The sequence below is a fragment of the Hipposideros armiger genome, unplaced genomic scaffold, assembly GCF_001890085.2.
Source record: "Hipposideros armiger isolate ML-2016 unplaced genomic scaffold, ASM189008v1 scaffold_66, whole genome shotgun sequence".
NCBI lineage: Eukaryota > Metazoa > Chordata > Mammalia > Chiroptera > Hipposideridae > Hipposideros > Hipposideros armiger.
In genome coordinates, this window is record NW_017731416.1 from 2102624 (window position 1) to 2118020 (window position 15397).

The 15397-nt window shown below is 50.4% G+C and overlaps 1 protein-coding gene across 3 annotated transcripts in view; it reads left to right on the plus strand.

Moving 5' to 3' along the window:
• Positions 1–273: 273 nt before the first annotated feature.
• Positions 274–15397, plus strand: part of VDAC1 (voltage dependent anion channel 1) — a 28550-nt gene continuing 13426 nt past the window's right edge. Inside the window, exons 1-5 of one of the 3 annotated variants that reach the window (XM_019642251.1) lie at positions 274–297; positions 10632–10704; positions 11237–11286; positions 11954–12106; positions 12202–12254. In XM_019642251.1, coding sequence (XP_019497796.1) covers positions 10638–10704; positions 11237–11286; positions 11954–12106; positions 12202–12254 — 323 coding nt within the window. In that variant the 5' untranslated portion in view covers positions 274–297; positions 10632–10637. Of the gene's footprint in view, positions 298–408; positions 519–7636; positions 7787–10631; positions 10705–11236; positions 11287–11953; positions 12107–12201; positions 12255–15397 lie in introns of those variants that run through there. The other 2 variants (XM_019642253.1, XM_019642252.1) reach the window with 2 other exon arrangements.

A 15397-nucleotide genomic window follows, 5' to 3' on the forward strand; every position in this document is an offset into this window, starting at 1 on the left:
GAGGCCGAGCACGAAGTCCAGGACCCCGAGCGCATGCTTTAGCTCAGAGCATCCCCGGCCACCGCTCAGCTAACCGGAGCGCCCCTTCCCCCATCCCGGATGCTTCAACCGGGCGGGATTTCCAGCAGCAGAGACTGGCTGGCGCTGGCGGCCGGCACGCGTGTCCCTGCGCACGCACACAACCGTGCGCACGTCAGCCCCGCCGCCCCGGGTCCGGGGCGCACGCGGGCGCTCACGCAAGCCCGCACCCGCCCGTGGGCACTCGCGTCCGCAGCGGGCACCGAGGGGCGCAAAGACGTAAGAGTGCCGCTCGGGACAGGGAGCGCGACCCCAGCCCCGGCCTAGGCGTGTGCGGGGCGGGCCCGTGGGGCGGAGCTCGCCGGGCGGGGCGCGCAGGGTCGGGGCGGGTCCGCGCCGCCGCGGTCCGCGCCGCCCCGCCTTCGGCCCCGCTGCTCTCAGTTCCTCGCGCTGCAGCCTCCGCCGTAGCCGCCGCTGAGCCCATCGCCACCGCCTCGGAGGTAGGCGCAGCAGAGGGGCCCGGGCTCCGCCTGCGCCCCGGGCTGTGCGCCTTGCCCCTGGGGAGCTGGGGAGGAGATGGGGGAAGACCAGGCGAGGGCGAGGGAGAGGGCGGGAGCGTCCCGCGCGGGCCTGGCGGGTCAGCGGCGGGCAGACCAGGCCGCGCGGGCGGGCGGCGAGCGGGCCAGGGTTGGGGAGCGAGAGGCCGGACATCCGGAGGCGCCTTCGGCTTGGGGCCAGAGTCCGCGAGGACTTGACGGCGGAGGGGCGCAGGCCGCCGCTTGGAGGCCCGGCCGTCCGCAGGTCTAGGTGACCTTCCCCGGCGGCGCCCTCTGGCCTTCAGTGCCGCCAGCGCGGGTCGGGCAGGGACCCGTTTGCTACCCAGGCTCGCGGGGCGGGGCCCACGGACCTGTGCGGGTCATGCTGTCGCCGCGGGGCGACCGTGGCGACCATGGCCCGGCTCCTCCCGTCCCTCACGCCCTGTCCGGCCTGTCCGGTCCACGCCCGGAGGAGCTGGCGCCGGGGACTGTCCGCTTGTGCCAGCGCCTTCGGGGCGGAACGGGAGGCGGAGAATTGACTTAGGCCGCAGGGTCTGGGGCTGGGGCCTGGGCAGGAGAGGAGGTTAGGCCTAAAGAAAGAAGGACCCGTGGAGCGATGTGGCCTCTCGGCCTAAGCAGGGATTCCTTGTTCCGGTGCTCATTCATTACCCAAATGAGGCGGTGCATTCTCGAAACTGGTTCAGAGCTTTCGGTTTGAGACCCGCAGCCCTAGTGACTAGTCCAAGGTCACACAGCTGGGAGGATAACACCTGTTTCCCCACCTATAGGTTGGGAGCAGTTATACCTCTCCTTCGTTGGGTTTTTGGGGAGAATAAAATGAGTTGATGGACGAGAAGCCCTCAGAACAGTGCCTGGCAAGAAGGCCTCGGTAGAAGCCTTGACAAGGCTATTTGGGGGAGGATTTGGCCCATTCCCGGCAGACCGGTGTGCTCCACGTGGTGTTCTGGAAAAGATTCAATAAGCGTAGTCCCTGATATTTTAAATGTTAAGTAGTATTAAGCATTTGAGTGCCAGGCATTGAGTAACTTTAATAATTCATGAAAAATCCCTTAAATTTACAGACAGGATCAAGCTGGAATAGGAAGTTGAAAGTGGGTGCGGACATAGGTCTGTTCCACCTGAGGCCCCTAGCCCCTTGACCGCCCTCTCCAGAGGCCATAGCGAAATGGGCTCCTTTGCCTAATATGCTGTTGGCAAGGCCAGGGTAGACTACCCATTGCCTCAGCTGTGGACTGAGTTTCTACACCGTCAGGCATAAGCCCTATGCAGCTTTGTTTTCAGTGCCTGTGGTGGTGCCACATGGCACACAGTAGGTACTTAAGAAGGGTCTGTGGGGTAAATGCACTTTGCTTTTTATCTAGGAATTGACTCTCCCTTATTGACAAGGTATTTTTTGCTCTTCCAGCATGTCGCTTATAGTAGGTGCTCATTAAGTATTTGTGGAATTATTGAATGGGCGTATGGAGTGGCTGCAGGCCCAGAACATAGTACCTTGATCCTGGACATCCTTTTTTTTTTTTTTTTTTTTAAAGTGTGTTTTTCTAGGACCCATCAGCTCCAAGTCAAGTAGTTGTTTCAATCTAGTTGTGGGGGGCGCAGCTCATAATGGCCCATGTAAGGATCGAACCGGCAACCTTGTTAAGAGCACCGCGCTCTAACCAACTGAGCTAACCGGCGCCCCCTGGACATCCTTTTTGAGGAACACACACCTCTGACTCACTTCCAAGAAGTACCCTTGCCTAGCATAGAGTCACACATAGTAGAGTTACAATGGTTTGCACAGCCCTAGAGCAGTGAGAGGCAAAACTGTTTTCTAATTTGAAATAACTCCTTTAAAGGCGATACCTTCATTCTGTGACTTTCTAAGCCCTGTGGGAAACTTGTTGAACTAGTGTTTCTGGGTTTGCAGGGAGGGTGACATGAGTGACTGGGATTCTCCTAAAGGCCTTGGGCCTGGTGCCTCTTCCCTCTTTTATGGTGAGTGGGCCGATAGCGTCTGCTGGAGTTGACCTGAATCAAGTGCTTGACCCTGGGGATGGAGGCTGCTCTCAGTTGGTTAGTTTTATTTCTGCTATTCTAAAGCTATAGGCAGGGGCTATTTATAGACACAAACACAGGCTCAGGGACCCCTATAATGAGGAATTGCCTGTGCGTTTCTGGTCCTACTGGACATTAGGCAGATGTGGACAATGACCTCTGAGTTGGTGGTACCAAGGCACATTCACTCCCACATTTACTGGTAAAATGCTCCCTGGGTGCTGAAGTCCACTTTGCCCTTGATGGCATTTCTCACAGTGTGACAACTTTGAGAGCGGTATGTGTGTGGCTGAGAGCCAGCCAAGCCTGCAGGCGGCCTCTCAGTGCTCAGGGCCTGTGGCTTTGGGCTCCCCACAGGCCCTGGTAGCTGCTTAGGAAAGGTGAGCAGTGGGGTCCTAAGCTGGGCCTGGGCACAGTGCTCCATTTTCCTGCTTGCTTTCAGGAGGGTGAGGGTGAGTGGGGATCTAAACCCTTTACCCAGAACTGTGCTGGAAAGGTCCTGGAGAGCAGACTGAGCTTTGAGCTTGCAAAACAGCCATAGGGTCTAGTACAGATCAAGTCACTTTCCTGTTGCTCAGTTTCTCCAGTATGAAAATGTGACATCATCATCACAGTCATTGTTTATTCAAGGCACACTCAGCACCCTGCTGGGGGCTTGACCTATGTTCTGTGACATTGAATCCATCATCTTACAAGCCCTGGGAGAGAGTTACTGTTGCTTCCATTTCAGAGGTCAGAAGGCTTGAGCACAGAGAGGTGAGGTGAGCATCCAAGGTGACACAGCTCAGCAGCAGTGGAGCTGGGATTCAGGGTCTGGTCTGGCTAGTTCTAGTGGTGGTGCTTTCGAACTGCAGCCATGGCAAGGAGCTAATAGATGTGAATGCTTTTTGAAAAGTAGCATTTGCTCTTCAGAGGGGAAGCGCTATTTGTTCACACTGATCAGAGTTGGCCATGTGCATGGCAGGGTGTAGGCTAGCTGTCTGTGGAGTCACCCCAGTTTGTTGCAAGGACAGTGGCACGCACTGGGTGTCTATCAGAAGGGTCTGTTTCCTGGGATAAGGTGGAAGGCATTCTTCCAGAATCTGGCTGGGCAATATTCAACTAAACAATACCTCATTATGGTCGGGGAGGACTCTGGACCCTGTGGTTCAGGTGACCTTTCGGCTACCTGCACAGCAGCCATAATTATAAGAAATATATACAGTGAAAACCTGTAACAAAATACTATCTGTGTTGTTGCATACTTCCCAGGTCCTAGCCACTGTACTGAGTGCTTTATATTAGTCTAATTTGGTCCTCACAAGGATGCTGAGTCATGTACTCTTTCCCCATAGTAGAGCTGAATTAAAATGAGGTGCCAGATAGGCTGGGACTTGCCCACGGTCACATGTCTAGAGAGCGGTAGAGTGGGATTGACTTCTAGCACTGTCTATGTTAACCCCAATAGGTCAAGCTGGGCAGTGAAGTACCAGGGAACCAGAGGTGTCTGAGATCAGGCAGGAGCCTTGGGTGCACCTGGGACCCACACCTTGGATGTGCCTGCCAGCCCAGGCCTTCTCTTGCTGGGTGGGTGGGTAGGCTGCCCCCAAGTCAGTTCCATTCTCTTGAGGCTTGTGGAAGGCTGTGCTGGTGGTGGCCCAGCTCCCAGGCTGTTTTAAAATAGAAGCAACGCCTGGAAAGCGGGGCTGCCCTGTGTGAGGCTGTTGTTGAAGGGGGAGGGGAGGACAGCTGCACTGGGAACACAGACCTGTTACCAGAGCATTGAGCATTGGCTTTGCCAGCATCCTGGAGACCCAACCAGGGGCTGTTTTCCTGGGCTGCCTCTTCCTGGTGGGGATGTATGGGGTGGTTCCTGATGGTGGTGGCCCCACATACTGGCTGTCAGAGCTGGGCCGGCCTCCTGCGGGAGAAGTTGCTTTCCCTGGTCCTTGCAGTCAGGGGAAGGTGCTTTTGCTCTAATCCCTGGTTTGTCTGATGCTCTTCCTGTGGGCTGGCCCTGTTCTGCCTGGACACACTGCCTAGAATGGTGTCAGAGAAACAGAGCCAAAGGCTTTCCTGCAGGATGGGGATGATGATGGTGATGATTGCCGTGCTGGCTGTGGTCCTTGCAGGAATCAGAGACACACTCACATGGGCTAATCAAAGAAAGCACAATGAAGGGATCGTTTGCAAAGGTGTGGGGCTCCGGACAAGGGATGTCTCGGTCCTTTGGAACTGGGAAGAGGCCCTTTGCAGGTAGTGGGAAGCAGTCACTGCCCATCCAAGGTCTAGCAGGAAGGGAACTCGGGTTGGGGACGAGTGCCCCAACCTCACCCCCATATTCTGTTGATGCCTCCCCTTGGCCAAACCCAGCCATAGCCCATTGATAACAGTCCATATAATCAGGTCTTAGGGCCCAGAGCAGGATGGAGGAGGAAAGGGGAGGGGCAGAGACTGTCCCGAGCAGTGGACTGTGGTTACCACTCCCATTTAAGGAGTGTTCACCGTGCCAGACATTCCTCTGTTCTCCACCTATTAACTCATTTAATCCTTGCAGCAACTCCAGCAGAAACAACTCCGGCACAATTGTTAGCCGCATTTTGTAGATGAACAAAACAAGACTCTGGGAGTATAAGTTATGCGTGGCTGGTCCAAAGTGACAGCTAGGAAAGGCAGGTGCCAGCTAGAACCTCTGCAGGCTTGTAGCCCCTTCCAGCAGGCACTGTGTCCTGCGGTCTGGGCACCGGATGGGCTGGGAAGTGCTGTGGCAGGGTGACTTCCTGGTGTTTCGGTCCTAGCCCTGTGATACACTTGCCCTTGGAGATGTTGTCTTGCAACCCATTGGGTGTTACCTGTGTGCAGAAGACTTTTCCTCCCAGCTGTTCCCGACTGAGCTTTGGGGACCCAGGGCTACCCTGCTTCCTGTGTCAACCATGGCAATGGCTGTGGGCTCTCTGAGGGCACCAAGGCTCCCCTGCCTGGATCCTTCTGAGGAAGCCTCTGTAGACAAAACATACTTCCAAGTGGGGGTTCTGGGGCTGTCCTTGGTGTGGGGGGCGATCCCACTCTTCTCACTGGCACATGAGGGCTGCCCTGCCGGTTTGGTAGGCAGGGAAAGGCTGAGAGGCTGGGAAGGAGGCTTTGGAACAGGTGCCTCAGGCGATTCGCATGCACACTGCAGTCTGGGAGCTCTGCCCTTCTCCTGCCTTCCGGGCTGGGGGGCCAAAGCCACAAGTGGTCATCTGGGGCAGGATGTGCCCCCTCCAGGCCTTGCTTGTTAACCCTGACATCTTGGTGTGGTTTGAATCTGTTTTGGAACCAGTTTAGCTTTTCCTCCTGGCACCCCTGTGGCAACAGCCTTCTAGAATGTGACTTGTTGTGGCATGGGAAAGGCAACCTGGCTCAGTTTCAGACACATTGTTTGGATTTTGAAATTTTCTGTCCTTAACAACAACAAAAAAACCAATATATACAAACAACTTACATAATGAAGTAGAATAAAAAATGAAATCCTATTTTAACTCCACTCCCTAAGACTCCCCCTTTCCTTTCCTAAAGCAGTGCCGAGGCAGCCACACTGACAGATTGGCTCGTACCCTTCCACAGTCTTTTCCTTTCAGCCACGTGTGAACATATGAAGATGTGTATGCAAAAAGGGTTTCCTCTACGTCCATGGAATTGCAGATATTCTGTGACTTGCTTTTTTCATTTAACTATATCATAGGCAGCTTTCTGTGCCACCACATGCAAATCCACCTCATTCTTTTTTTTAGAGATTTTTTATTAAAAAATATAGTTAACATACAACATTATGTCAATCTCAGGTGTACACCATAGTTCTTCCACCTCATTCTTTTTGCTTACCACATGGTATCCCTTAGTTTGCAAGTACCTTAAATTTTATTCATTTTTAGGTTGCTTCTGGGTTTTGTGTTACAAATAACTGCAGTGAGTACCCATCTTTGGGTGCCTTGGGGACGACGGTGGGTGGGTCCCTTGCAGTAGAATTGCCCCTAGGGTTAGTGTGTGCCCACGTAGCCACTGCCAGCAGTTGGCTCCAAAAGGGCTGTACTGTACCTAACACTCCCACTTGGTGTGAATGGGTGTGACCTTTAGATATTGTCATTTACATTTTTGCCAGGCTCTTAGTTGAGTCAGCTTCCCAAACACAGGCGTGTCACTCAGCCTTCAGTGGCTCTCCACAGCCCTTAGAATAAAGCCCACACGTGGTTCTGAGTTGAGAAGTGGCGTGCTCACTTTGAAGGCCCATGGCCTCCTCAGCCTGAGTTCAGCTCTCCTTAGGCCAAGGTGGGGGTGAGGGTACTAGTGGGGGGGGGTCTCCCCATTCCCCCTCCCTGGTGGTCTTGCAGTTACCCTGCAGGGAGCTCCTGCTTCCTGGCTACCTTGTCATCTACTTAGTCTCTATTTTCAGATACTTAGTTTCTATTTTTTTTCTATTATAAAAGCATTTTGATGCTCATTGCACATGTACTCATTAAAAAGACATTTACATTGAATACCTACTATGTGCCAGTCCTTGCCATCTTTGTAGCATAGTTTTTTCCATGTTTTGGATAAATTTATGCATGACAGGCTCTGGGATGCTTTGAGTTCAAGGGTGTGATTTGGGGGTAGGTGTGTACTTGTGGGGGTAGTGGGGGTGTTGGGAGCAGAGCAGCTGTCACTGCCATGCAGCTGATGAGTCAAGGAGGATACCTCCCCCCAAGACAGGTTATGTAAGCGTTATGCGGACCATGCTGGGCGATATACTGTCCCTCCCCTCTTAGCTTCCAGTATGGGCTGGATTCCTGTTCCTGGGCTGGAGTGGAGCTTGCGTAATCTGTTCAAGGTCAGCCAGGGAATGGCTGGATAGGTAGGCTGGCATGCAGTGGAGGGGAACCAGGGCTCCTGCCATGATTTATTGGTCCTTCTCAAAGTCACCAGTGACTGCAGCTGGCCCTGCCTGTCCCTCATTACCCACTCGGCCTTGGGAACCATGCTCCCAAGGCTCTGCCTGGAAGCCATCACCCAGGCGCAGACCTGCGCTCCTGCCTTGCCCAGCGGACTTCGGACCTCCGTGTGTCCGGGGCTGGCTGCTTTGCTCATGTCCGAGTGCCCTGCTGCATGCTCGGCCTCTGCAGGCCCTTCAGAGGCCCTTCCGAAGGCTCACGAGGTGGATGCTGTAGAGACGGATGGTGAGCTGATCAGGGTGGAGGGAGGGACCAGGTGTCAGCCTCCAAGTTAGTGCAGGCAGGGGATTGAGTGAGAAAGCAGAATGCTGACTTCTCTTCCCTCTAGTACTGGCCTGAAAAACATGAATGAAATCATTATTTCTACAAAAAAAAATATTTTTGAAGTGGGTGCTGAGAACTGTGTAAATGGGCATTTTCTGGGCGAGGTTTGCAGTTGTAAGAAAGCTGAGCTCAGAGAGGCAGAGCGACCTCAGACCCTGCCTCCGTCCTTTCATACATGCAGCCAGACAGCAGGAGACGGGTGGGGAAAGGGGAAGACTGCACAAAAGCAGAAGGGGCAGCTACCACCTGTGGCAGCTGGGGACCTTAGTGAAGGGGAGCCATCCTCCTGCCTCCTTGGTGGGTGTTTCCTCAGGTCCAGGGTTTGGCTCCTCTCAGCCTGGTGCTGAGCAGGAGCTGCAGGGAGCCTGGCCTTACCTGAAGTCGTTCTGCTGTCCCAACCCCCTTGTCCTTGGAGGGTAATCTCCTCAGTGGCCATGTACGTCAGGCGATGTTTGCTGTGTGGGGAGTGTTTTTGGACAGGTGGATTTGCCCATTTGGTTTTGGGGATTAGTGATGAGAAAGGGCCTTTGGGGAACATTAAATGATGAATGTGCTGCCTTTTCCCTGAGGGACGGGCCTGTCCAGATATGAGAGCTGCTTGTGTCTGGTGAGGCTGGTCCTGCAGCCAGGAGAGGGTACTTGGGGAGGCCCTGGCCCCCCGAGGTGCGGGGAGGGCTTAGCTGACCCAGAGATAATGCCACTGGACTGCTTTCCCCCTTGCCCTAGGACTGAGTTTGTGGCCCAGCTGGGGAGGGGGCAGCCTTGAAGAGGAGTGCTTGGTCCACTGATACCTATGAGTACTGGTGGGGGGTGGAGAATATCCTGGCCTCTTGGCTGAGCTGTCCTGCGAGTCTGCTTGAGGCTGCCTTACCTCAGCCTTCCATCCAGGGTTTTCATCGCTTGTCCAGACTGGGGCATATGCCTTAGGCAGGGGGTCTTTCTGGAGGACTGGTGGGTGGTTTCCTGGTCTGTCCCTATGGTGGGTGTGCCTGTGGGGTTTGTTTGGGGTGGAAGGGGAGTGTCCAGGCTTGAAAGAACCCGTGGGGGCAGCCTGAAATGGGTCTTTCCCCTGTGTTCTTGGTGCCCTGACCCTGATGTGGACTGAGCTGCCCACGGTTCCAGGCTGATCATGTGTAAGAAATAACACCAACAAAAAATAGCGTAAACAGCTCACTGGGCTGCTCCTCTGCTCCGACACAAACGTGAGTTGGGGCAGAATGAACAAAACTGCTGAAAAAAGTAAACTAGGACCTGGACCACAGTTTTTATAATGTAAAATTTCACAAGTTTATAGTTGTTTCTTTTACAACATGTTCCTTGGTTCTGTGAGATCCCTGCGGTGTCTTTGAAATTAAGGCTTCGGTCAGGAATGGGACTTCCAGTTGTGGCATTGTTTCCCTGGGACCCCTTGAACCACTATTCAGTGGGTCCCCTCTTACCAGGAACATGCCATGTAGGTGTTTATTTGCGTGTGTACATCTATATGTGACTTCAGCTGGGGAGTGTGCAGGCTCAGATTGGTGGTTTAGGTATACTGTATCTTACAAATTAACAGAACCATCCTCGGGTTAATTGGATTTCTGGCTAATGGAGTCTAATGACTTTGGAGATGGAGAAGATGGTGGTGCTTTCTCATGGCCCCTCTCCTGCTGGATGGAGCATGCAGCGTGTACCGTCCAGGATTGGGATTTTAATTCTGTGCACACAACGTGCCTGAGCAAAGCCTCTCAGAGATGCTGAGGCTTTGTTCTTTGAGGCAAGGACTGTTTGAATTATTCATCTTCTTTGAATACCGAGGTGCTTAATATACGTGCTTGCTGATTGACTTAGTGACTGTCAACAATCCCAAGCAGTACTTTGATAGTTGGTTTTAAAAATAGTCACACTGGCGTGGCTGGGTGGCTCAGTTGGTTAGAGCACATGCTCTGAACAACAAGGTTGCCGGTTCAGTCCCCGCATGGGACACTGTGAGCTGCACCCTCCTTAAAAAAAAAAAAAAAAAAGAAGAAGGAAAAATAGTAACACTGGAAAAATAGCCACACTGGAGCTCAGTAAGTGTTTGTTTGAATTAAATTTGGTGGTGGTTGTGGTGTGCTTGCATTGCCCTCATGTGAAGAGTTGCCCAATTAGTTAAATTTTACTGTATTCTCTGTGAGGAATATGATCCTCTAAAAGCGAGCTCCCCTAAAATGCAAAAGTTTTGTGAAAAGTTGGGTGCATCCTGGCACATAGTAGGTACTCCGTAAATATTTGTTGAGTGAATGAAATCAGAACTGTATGGAAAATAAATAGGTTGCCACGGAAAGCTCTGATTTCTCTTCAGTGCATTTAATGTCCTAGCGTCGGCATTCTTGTAAGAAGATACGTTGTATTGGCAAGAGTTCTGCAATTCAGTCAGTAGCTGGCTCATGGGACTGTGTGTGTCTTTGACAATTAATTCATTCAGCAAATATTTACTGACTCCTGCTATATGCTAGGCCTGCGCTCAGTCCGGGGGATGCTCAGAAGAGGCCTAAAGTCAGGTTGATCTGCTGACCACAGAAACTCACTGGGTGTCTCAAGCTCTGGCCACAAAAAGCAGCGCGAGACAGCGCAGGCATCTCTTTCCACACCTGGGAGCAACATGGTACCTAGACCTCAGCGCTGATGATGTCTATTGGTTGTTAATTATACCTAATAACTTCCTTTGATGGAAAACTCATTTCGTAATTACCAATGTATTTATCCTGTGGTTCTTTTATTGTAGCACAAGATGGCCGTGCCTCCCACGTACATTGACCTTGGCAAACCTGCCAGGGACGTCTTCACCAAGGGCTATGGTGAGTGTCGCATGGAGTGGCCCTTCCAGCTCACAGACTAGAGTGGCATGTTTGGGTTTTTGCTCACCCCAGTTTGAGAGACCTGGATCAGTCAACTCTCAGAACGTCTACATCAGGGGAAGAAGATGCGCTTTTTATAGCTAGGAAAGCAGTGTGGGTTGTGCACCCAGTAGGGCAGGCTCATGAGTGCTGCAGACAAGTGGCCATTCTGTGCCCTCTCCTAGGCGTGGGGCAGCTCTGTCGATGCCACTGCAGGGGAGTGCGATTTCTAAATTTAGCCTGTTCTCGGGCACATTCCCACACCTTCATGCACCTTGTTCTCAGACTCTGCTGGCAGCACAGGTGGGGGCCAGGTGGGGCCTGTGCCTGTGCTGCCACTGTGCCATGGCAACCGATTCTGCACACAGGCGGGCAGCAGCAGAGACAGGCGCCCTCTGTATGCATGGCATTTTGAAACAGCGTCAGCAAGGCAGAGATGCTGCTCTCGGGTTACTTATTTAACCTTTTAACAGTTACCATCTTCTTTCTTTAGGATTTGGCTTAATAAAACTCGATTTGAAAACAAAATCTGAGAATGGACTGGTAAGTTGCCTGACCCACAGAGAGTGTGGCTATTTATTGTAGATCAGTAAATAATGACCATGTCCTGGGTGGCAGAATCAAATGAAGGGACTTTTTTGATTGTGGCAGTTTGTGGCTCTCTCATTCATGGCTTCCTCTGTGGAATGGGTGGTTCAGGGGTCCCCAGTTCAGTAGCTGTTAGTATTCACAGGTATATGAGGCAGGCATCAGTTTTGGTTTTCCTCGTGTATCTTATTTCAAAACTGACCTGTGTTCAGTGCTGCATAATTATTAAAAAAAAAAAAATCTCGGTAGCCCCTTTTAGACTCTGCATGTGGTAATGGTTGGAAGGAAGAAGTTTTGGGGTTGAATTACTGCAATGTCAGCTTTAGCTCGGTGCCTTTTCTCTGTACTAGGCTGGAGGCAGGATGGAAGGGGCAGTCCCTTCCTGTCCAGACTAAAGAATTCCAGGGGAAGAAGGAAGCTGGTTCCTGATAAAGAGTTCCCCATAAGATTCTTTTAGCGTGCCCTCTGTGCTTCAAGTATCTAATTGAATTAATAGAATTCGCTTTGCCCCCACACTTTCAGGGTCTCACCTCTTGCATAAAGGAAATTACAGTCTGTTTAGGGGTGGTATGTAGTGAAGCACTGGTGGGCAGGCTGTGACTCTTTTCTTTCTCCTTTCAAGGAATTTACAAGCTCAGGTTCAGCCAACACTGAGACCACTAAAGTGAACGGCAGTCTGGAAACCAAGTACAGATGGACTGAATATGGTCTGACGTTTACAGAGAAGTGGAACACTGACAACACACTAGGCACGGAGATTACTGTGGAAGATCAGGTAATGGTTGCCTGCGAAAAGACAGAGTTTAGGTAATTGACATCTGCTGGCCTGCCTCGTGACTAAACCTACTGGCAAATTTCTTTTATGTGCAGCTTGCACGCGGACTGAAGCTGACCTTCGATTCATCCTTCTCCCCAAACACTGGGTAAGAATTGCATGTTCTCTCCGCAAGGACATTTAGCAGTATTTTATAGTAAGATTTTGCACTGTTAATTGTTCTCCTGTCTTGGCTGTGGAGGCTGCAGGATTTCTGGTCCAGTTATGCTCCATTTCACGTGAGCGAGGCTGCTCCCCATGGAAGTGGCCACGGCGGTAGCGCAATAGGTGACTTCTGGAAGTAGGGGCTAACGGGTCATTGGGGCCAGGGTCTTTTCCCAGCTTCCTACTTAGGGACACTGATAGCATCCCTGATTTCACGGTGGCTCCTGAGGCGGCGCTTTTTGACCAGGCTCCCCAGCCACAACCAAATGAGGCTTGATGGTTACTAGACACATCAGGAGGCAAGATGGCGCGTGTTGGTCGGCCTCAGCTCCTGGGTGCTTTTCAAAGTGGCTAGAAGGAATCGTTCTTTTCTAGAACACACTCATGTTTCTTTCTGCTCACCACAGTGAGTCTCCTAAACTTGGAGACTCAGATGACTGGATCAAGGGCATGTAGCCATTCCATATTATTTTCCTCTGTCCATCTCCTTCCGTTTTTTCCTTCTGATGTTTATTAGAGGGAGGATCTCCTCAGTTCAGACCCTGTACTGGGTGCAGGGCGACCACAAGGGACTGGGCAGACAGGGCTCCTGTCTCTGGAGGTTGTAGTCTTTTTATAACTTGGTTATGGATGATCTGAAGTCCATTGGCCAGGAGCTGAATTTACTCTTGTTCTCGTCTCTGCTGTAGTTTCTCCTGTGGGAGCATTGCTTCTTGTTTGCCTCCCCCCACAGTCCCCCAGCATCCTGCCTTGATGGAACAAGTTATCCAGAGAGAGTATCTGGTAGGACGAGGGGCTGGAGGATGTGCCCACATGGTTGAATTTGCTGCTTAGGACTTTGCTGCCCTAGATAGCACATTTTGCAATTTGTAAGGGATTTCCCGCTATTTTTGGGAGCTTTGCAGAGAAGTCTCCAGATCCTGCAGTAATATCCAGAAGAAGCAAGGTTTTTAAATTTTTATTTATTTTATTTTATTTTAGTTATTTTTTTTAGCTGAGCCATCCTGCCACCTGTTGGCAGCTCAGTGGCAGCTCAGCTTGGGCCGGGCATTGAACCGCTGTTGCTCAGAGCTCAAACTCTTGAGCAAGCTCTTAACCAACTGAGCCACTCTGCCGGCCCCCAGTTTTTTTTTTTTTTAATGAACTTTTTATTTTGAAATATTTTATACTTAATGTAGACAAAAATGTTGCACAAATAGTGTGTAGGGTTCTCTTTTATCCTTTACCCAGCTTCTAGTGTTAAGATCTTATATACCATAATATAATTATCAGAATCAGAAACATATGTTGCTATCACACTTTTAAGTAATCTATTGTCTTCCTGATGTCTTATTTCTGGTCTGTGATCCAGTTCAGGATACTATGTTGCATTTATGAGTTTAATTTTTTTTAAATTTTTTGTTTTTTTAGCTGAGCCATCCTGCCACCGGTTGGCAGCTCAGCGGCAGCTCAGCTAGGGCCGTGAATCAAACCGGGGACCCTGTTGCTCAGAGCTCAAACTCTTGAGTGAGCTCTTAACCAACTGAGCCACTCGGCCGGCACCTATGTTGCGTTTAATTGTCAAGTCTCCTTTGTGTCCTCTGTTCTGGAACATAGTCTTTCTTTGTCTTTCATGACCTTGACACTTTTAAAGAGGACTGGCCAGTTATTATGTAGAATTTTTCAGTTTGGATTTGTCTGATGTTTCCTCAGTTAAACTCAGGTTATGCAGTTTCAACAACCACAGAAGTGATGTGTTGTGTCTATTCTGTTGCATGATATCAGGAGGTATATGTTAATATGCTTTCTTACTAGTAACCTTAACCTTCATCACTGGATTAAAGTGGTGTTTGCCGGGTTTCTCTATAAAGCTACTATTTTTCCCTTTGTAAACAATAAGTATCTTGTGGGGAGATTCTTTGAGACTATGCAACACCCTCCCATCTGGCAACCATTAAAATGTTCTCTGTATCTATCAGTTTGGTTCTGTTTTTTTTAAATTATTTTTTTATTGGGGAATTGGGGGATGGGAACAGCGCTGGGGAATTGGGGGAAGGGGAATAGACAAGTTGCTGTCCTTTTGTTCTTCAGTCTAGTTGTGGAGGACGTTGCTTCACTGGCGCAAGTTGGCACCTCATTGCGCTCTTCCCGGGCGAGGCAGATCAGTTGCCGTCTTCTGGACGGCTGCTCACGCTGGCTGCTGGCTACACACGGTAGCCCTTGGCAACCCACTGCAGCAGGGGCTGCAGCTTACGCCGGCCGTTGTCGTCAGCAACTCACTGCAGCCCAGCTCCAGGTCGAGCTGTTGTTCAGCATCTTAGCTGTAGAGGGCAGTTTCACTGGCCCTCACATGTGGGATCTGAAGCGGGGCTCTCTGGCGTCCCAAGCCAGCCCTTAACCAACGCGCCACTCGGCCGGCCCTGGTTCTATATTTTTTAATTTTTAAAAAAATTTTGTTAATTTAGATTCCACATATAAGTGAAATCATACGTTATTTGTCTTTCTCTGTCTGACTTATTTCACTTAGCATAATATCCTGTAAATCCATCCATGTTGCAAATGGCAAGATTTCATTCTTTTTTATGGCTGAGTAATATTCAGTTGTACAAATGTACCACATCCTCTTTATCCATTCATCTATTGGTGGACACTTAGGCTGTCTCCATATCTTGACTATTGTAAATAATGCTGCAGTGAACATAGGGGTGCATATATCTTTTTGAATTAGTGTTTTGGGTTTCTTCACAAGGGGAATTGCTGGGTCCTTTTTTGTCTCTTGTTATATAGCCTTTGTTTTAAACTCTGTTTTGTCTAAGTATTGCTATCCCAGCTTTTTTTCATTTCCATTTGCATGAAATATCTTTTTTCATGTCTTTACTTTCAGTCTGTCTGTGTCTTTCAATCTGAAGTGAGTCTCTAATAGGCAATATATGTATAGGTCTTGTTTTCTTATCCATTCAGCCAGCCACCCTGTCTTTTGATTGGAGCATTTAATCCATTTACATTTTATTGTTTATATTTTTGATCTTTTTCTTTTCTTCTTCTAAAGAAGTCCCTTTAACATTTGTTGTAATGCTGATTTGGTAGTGATGAACTCCTTTAGCTTTT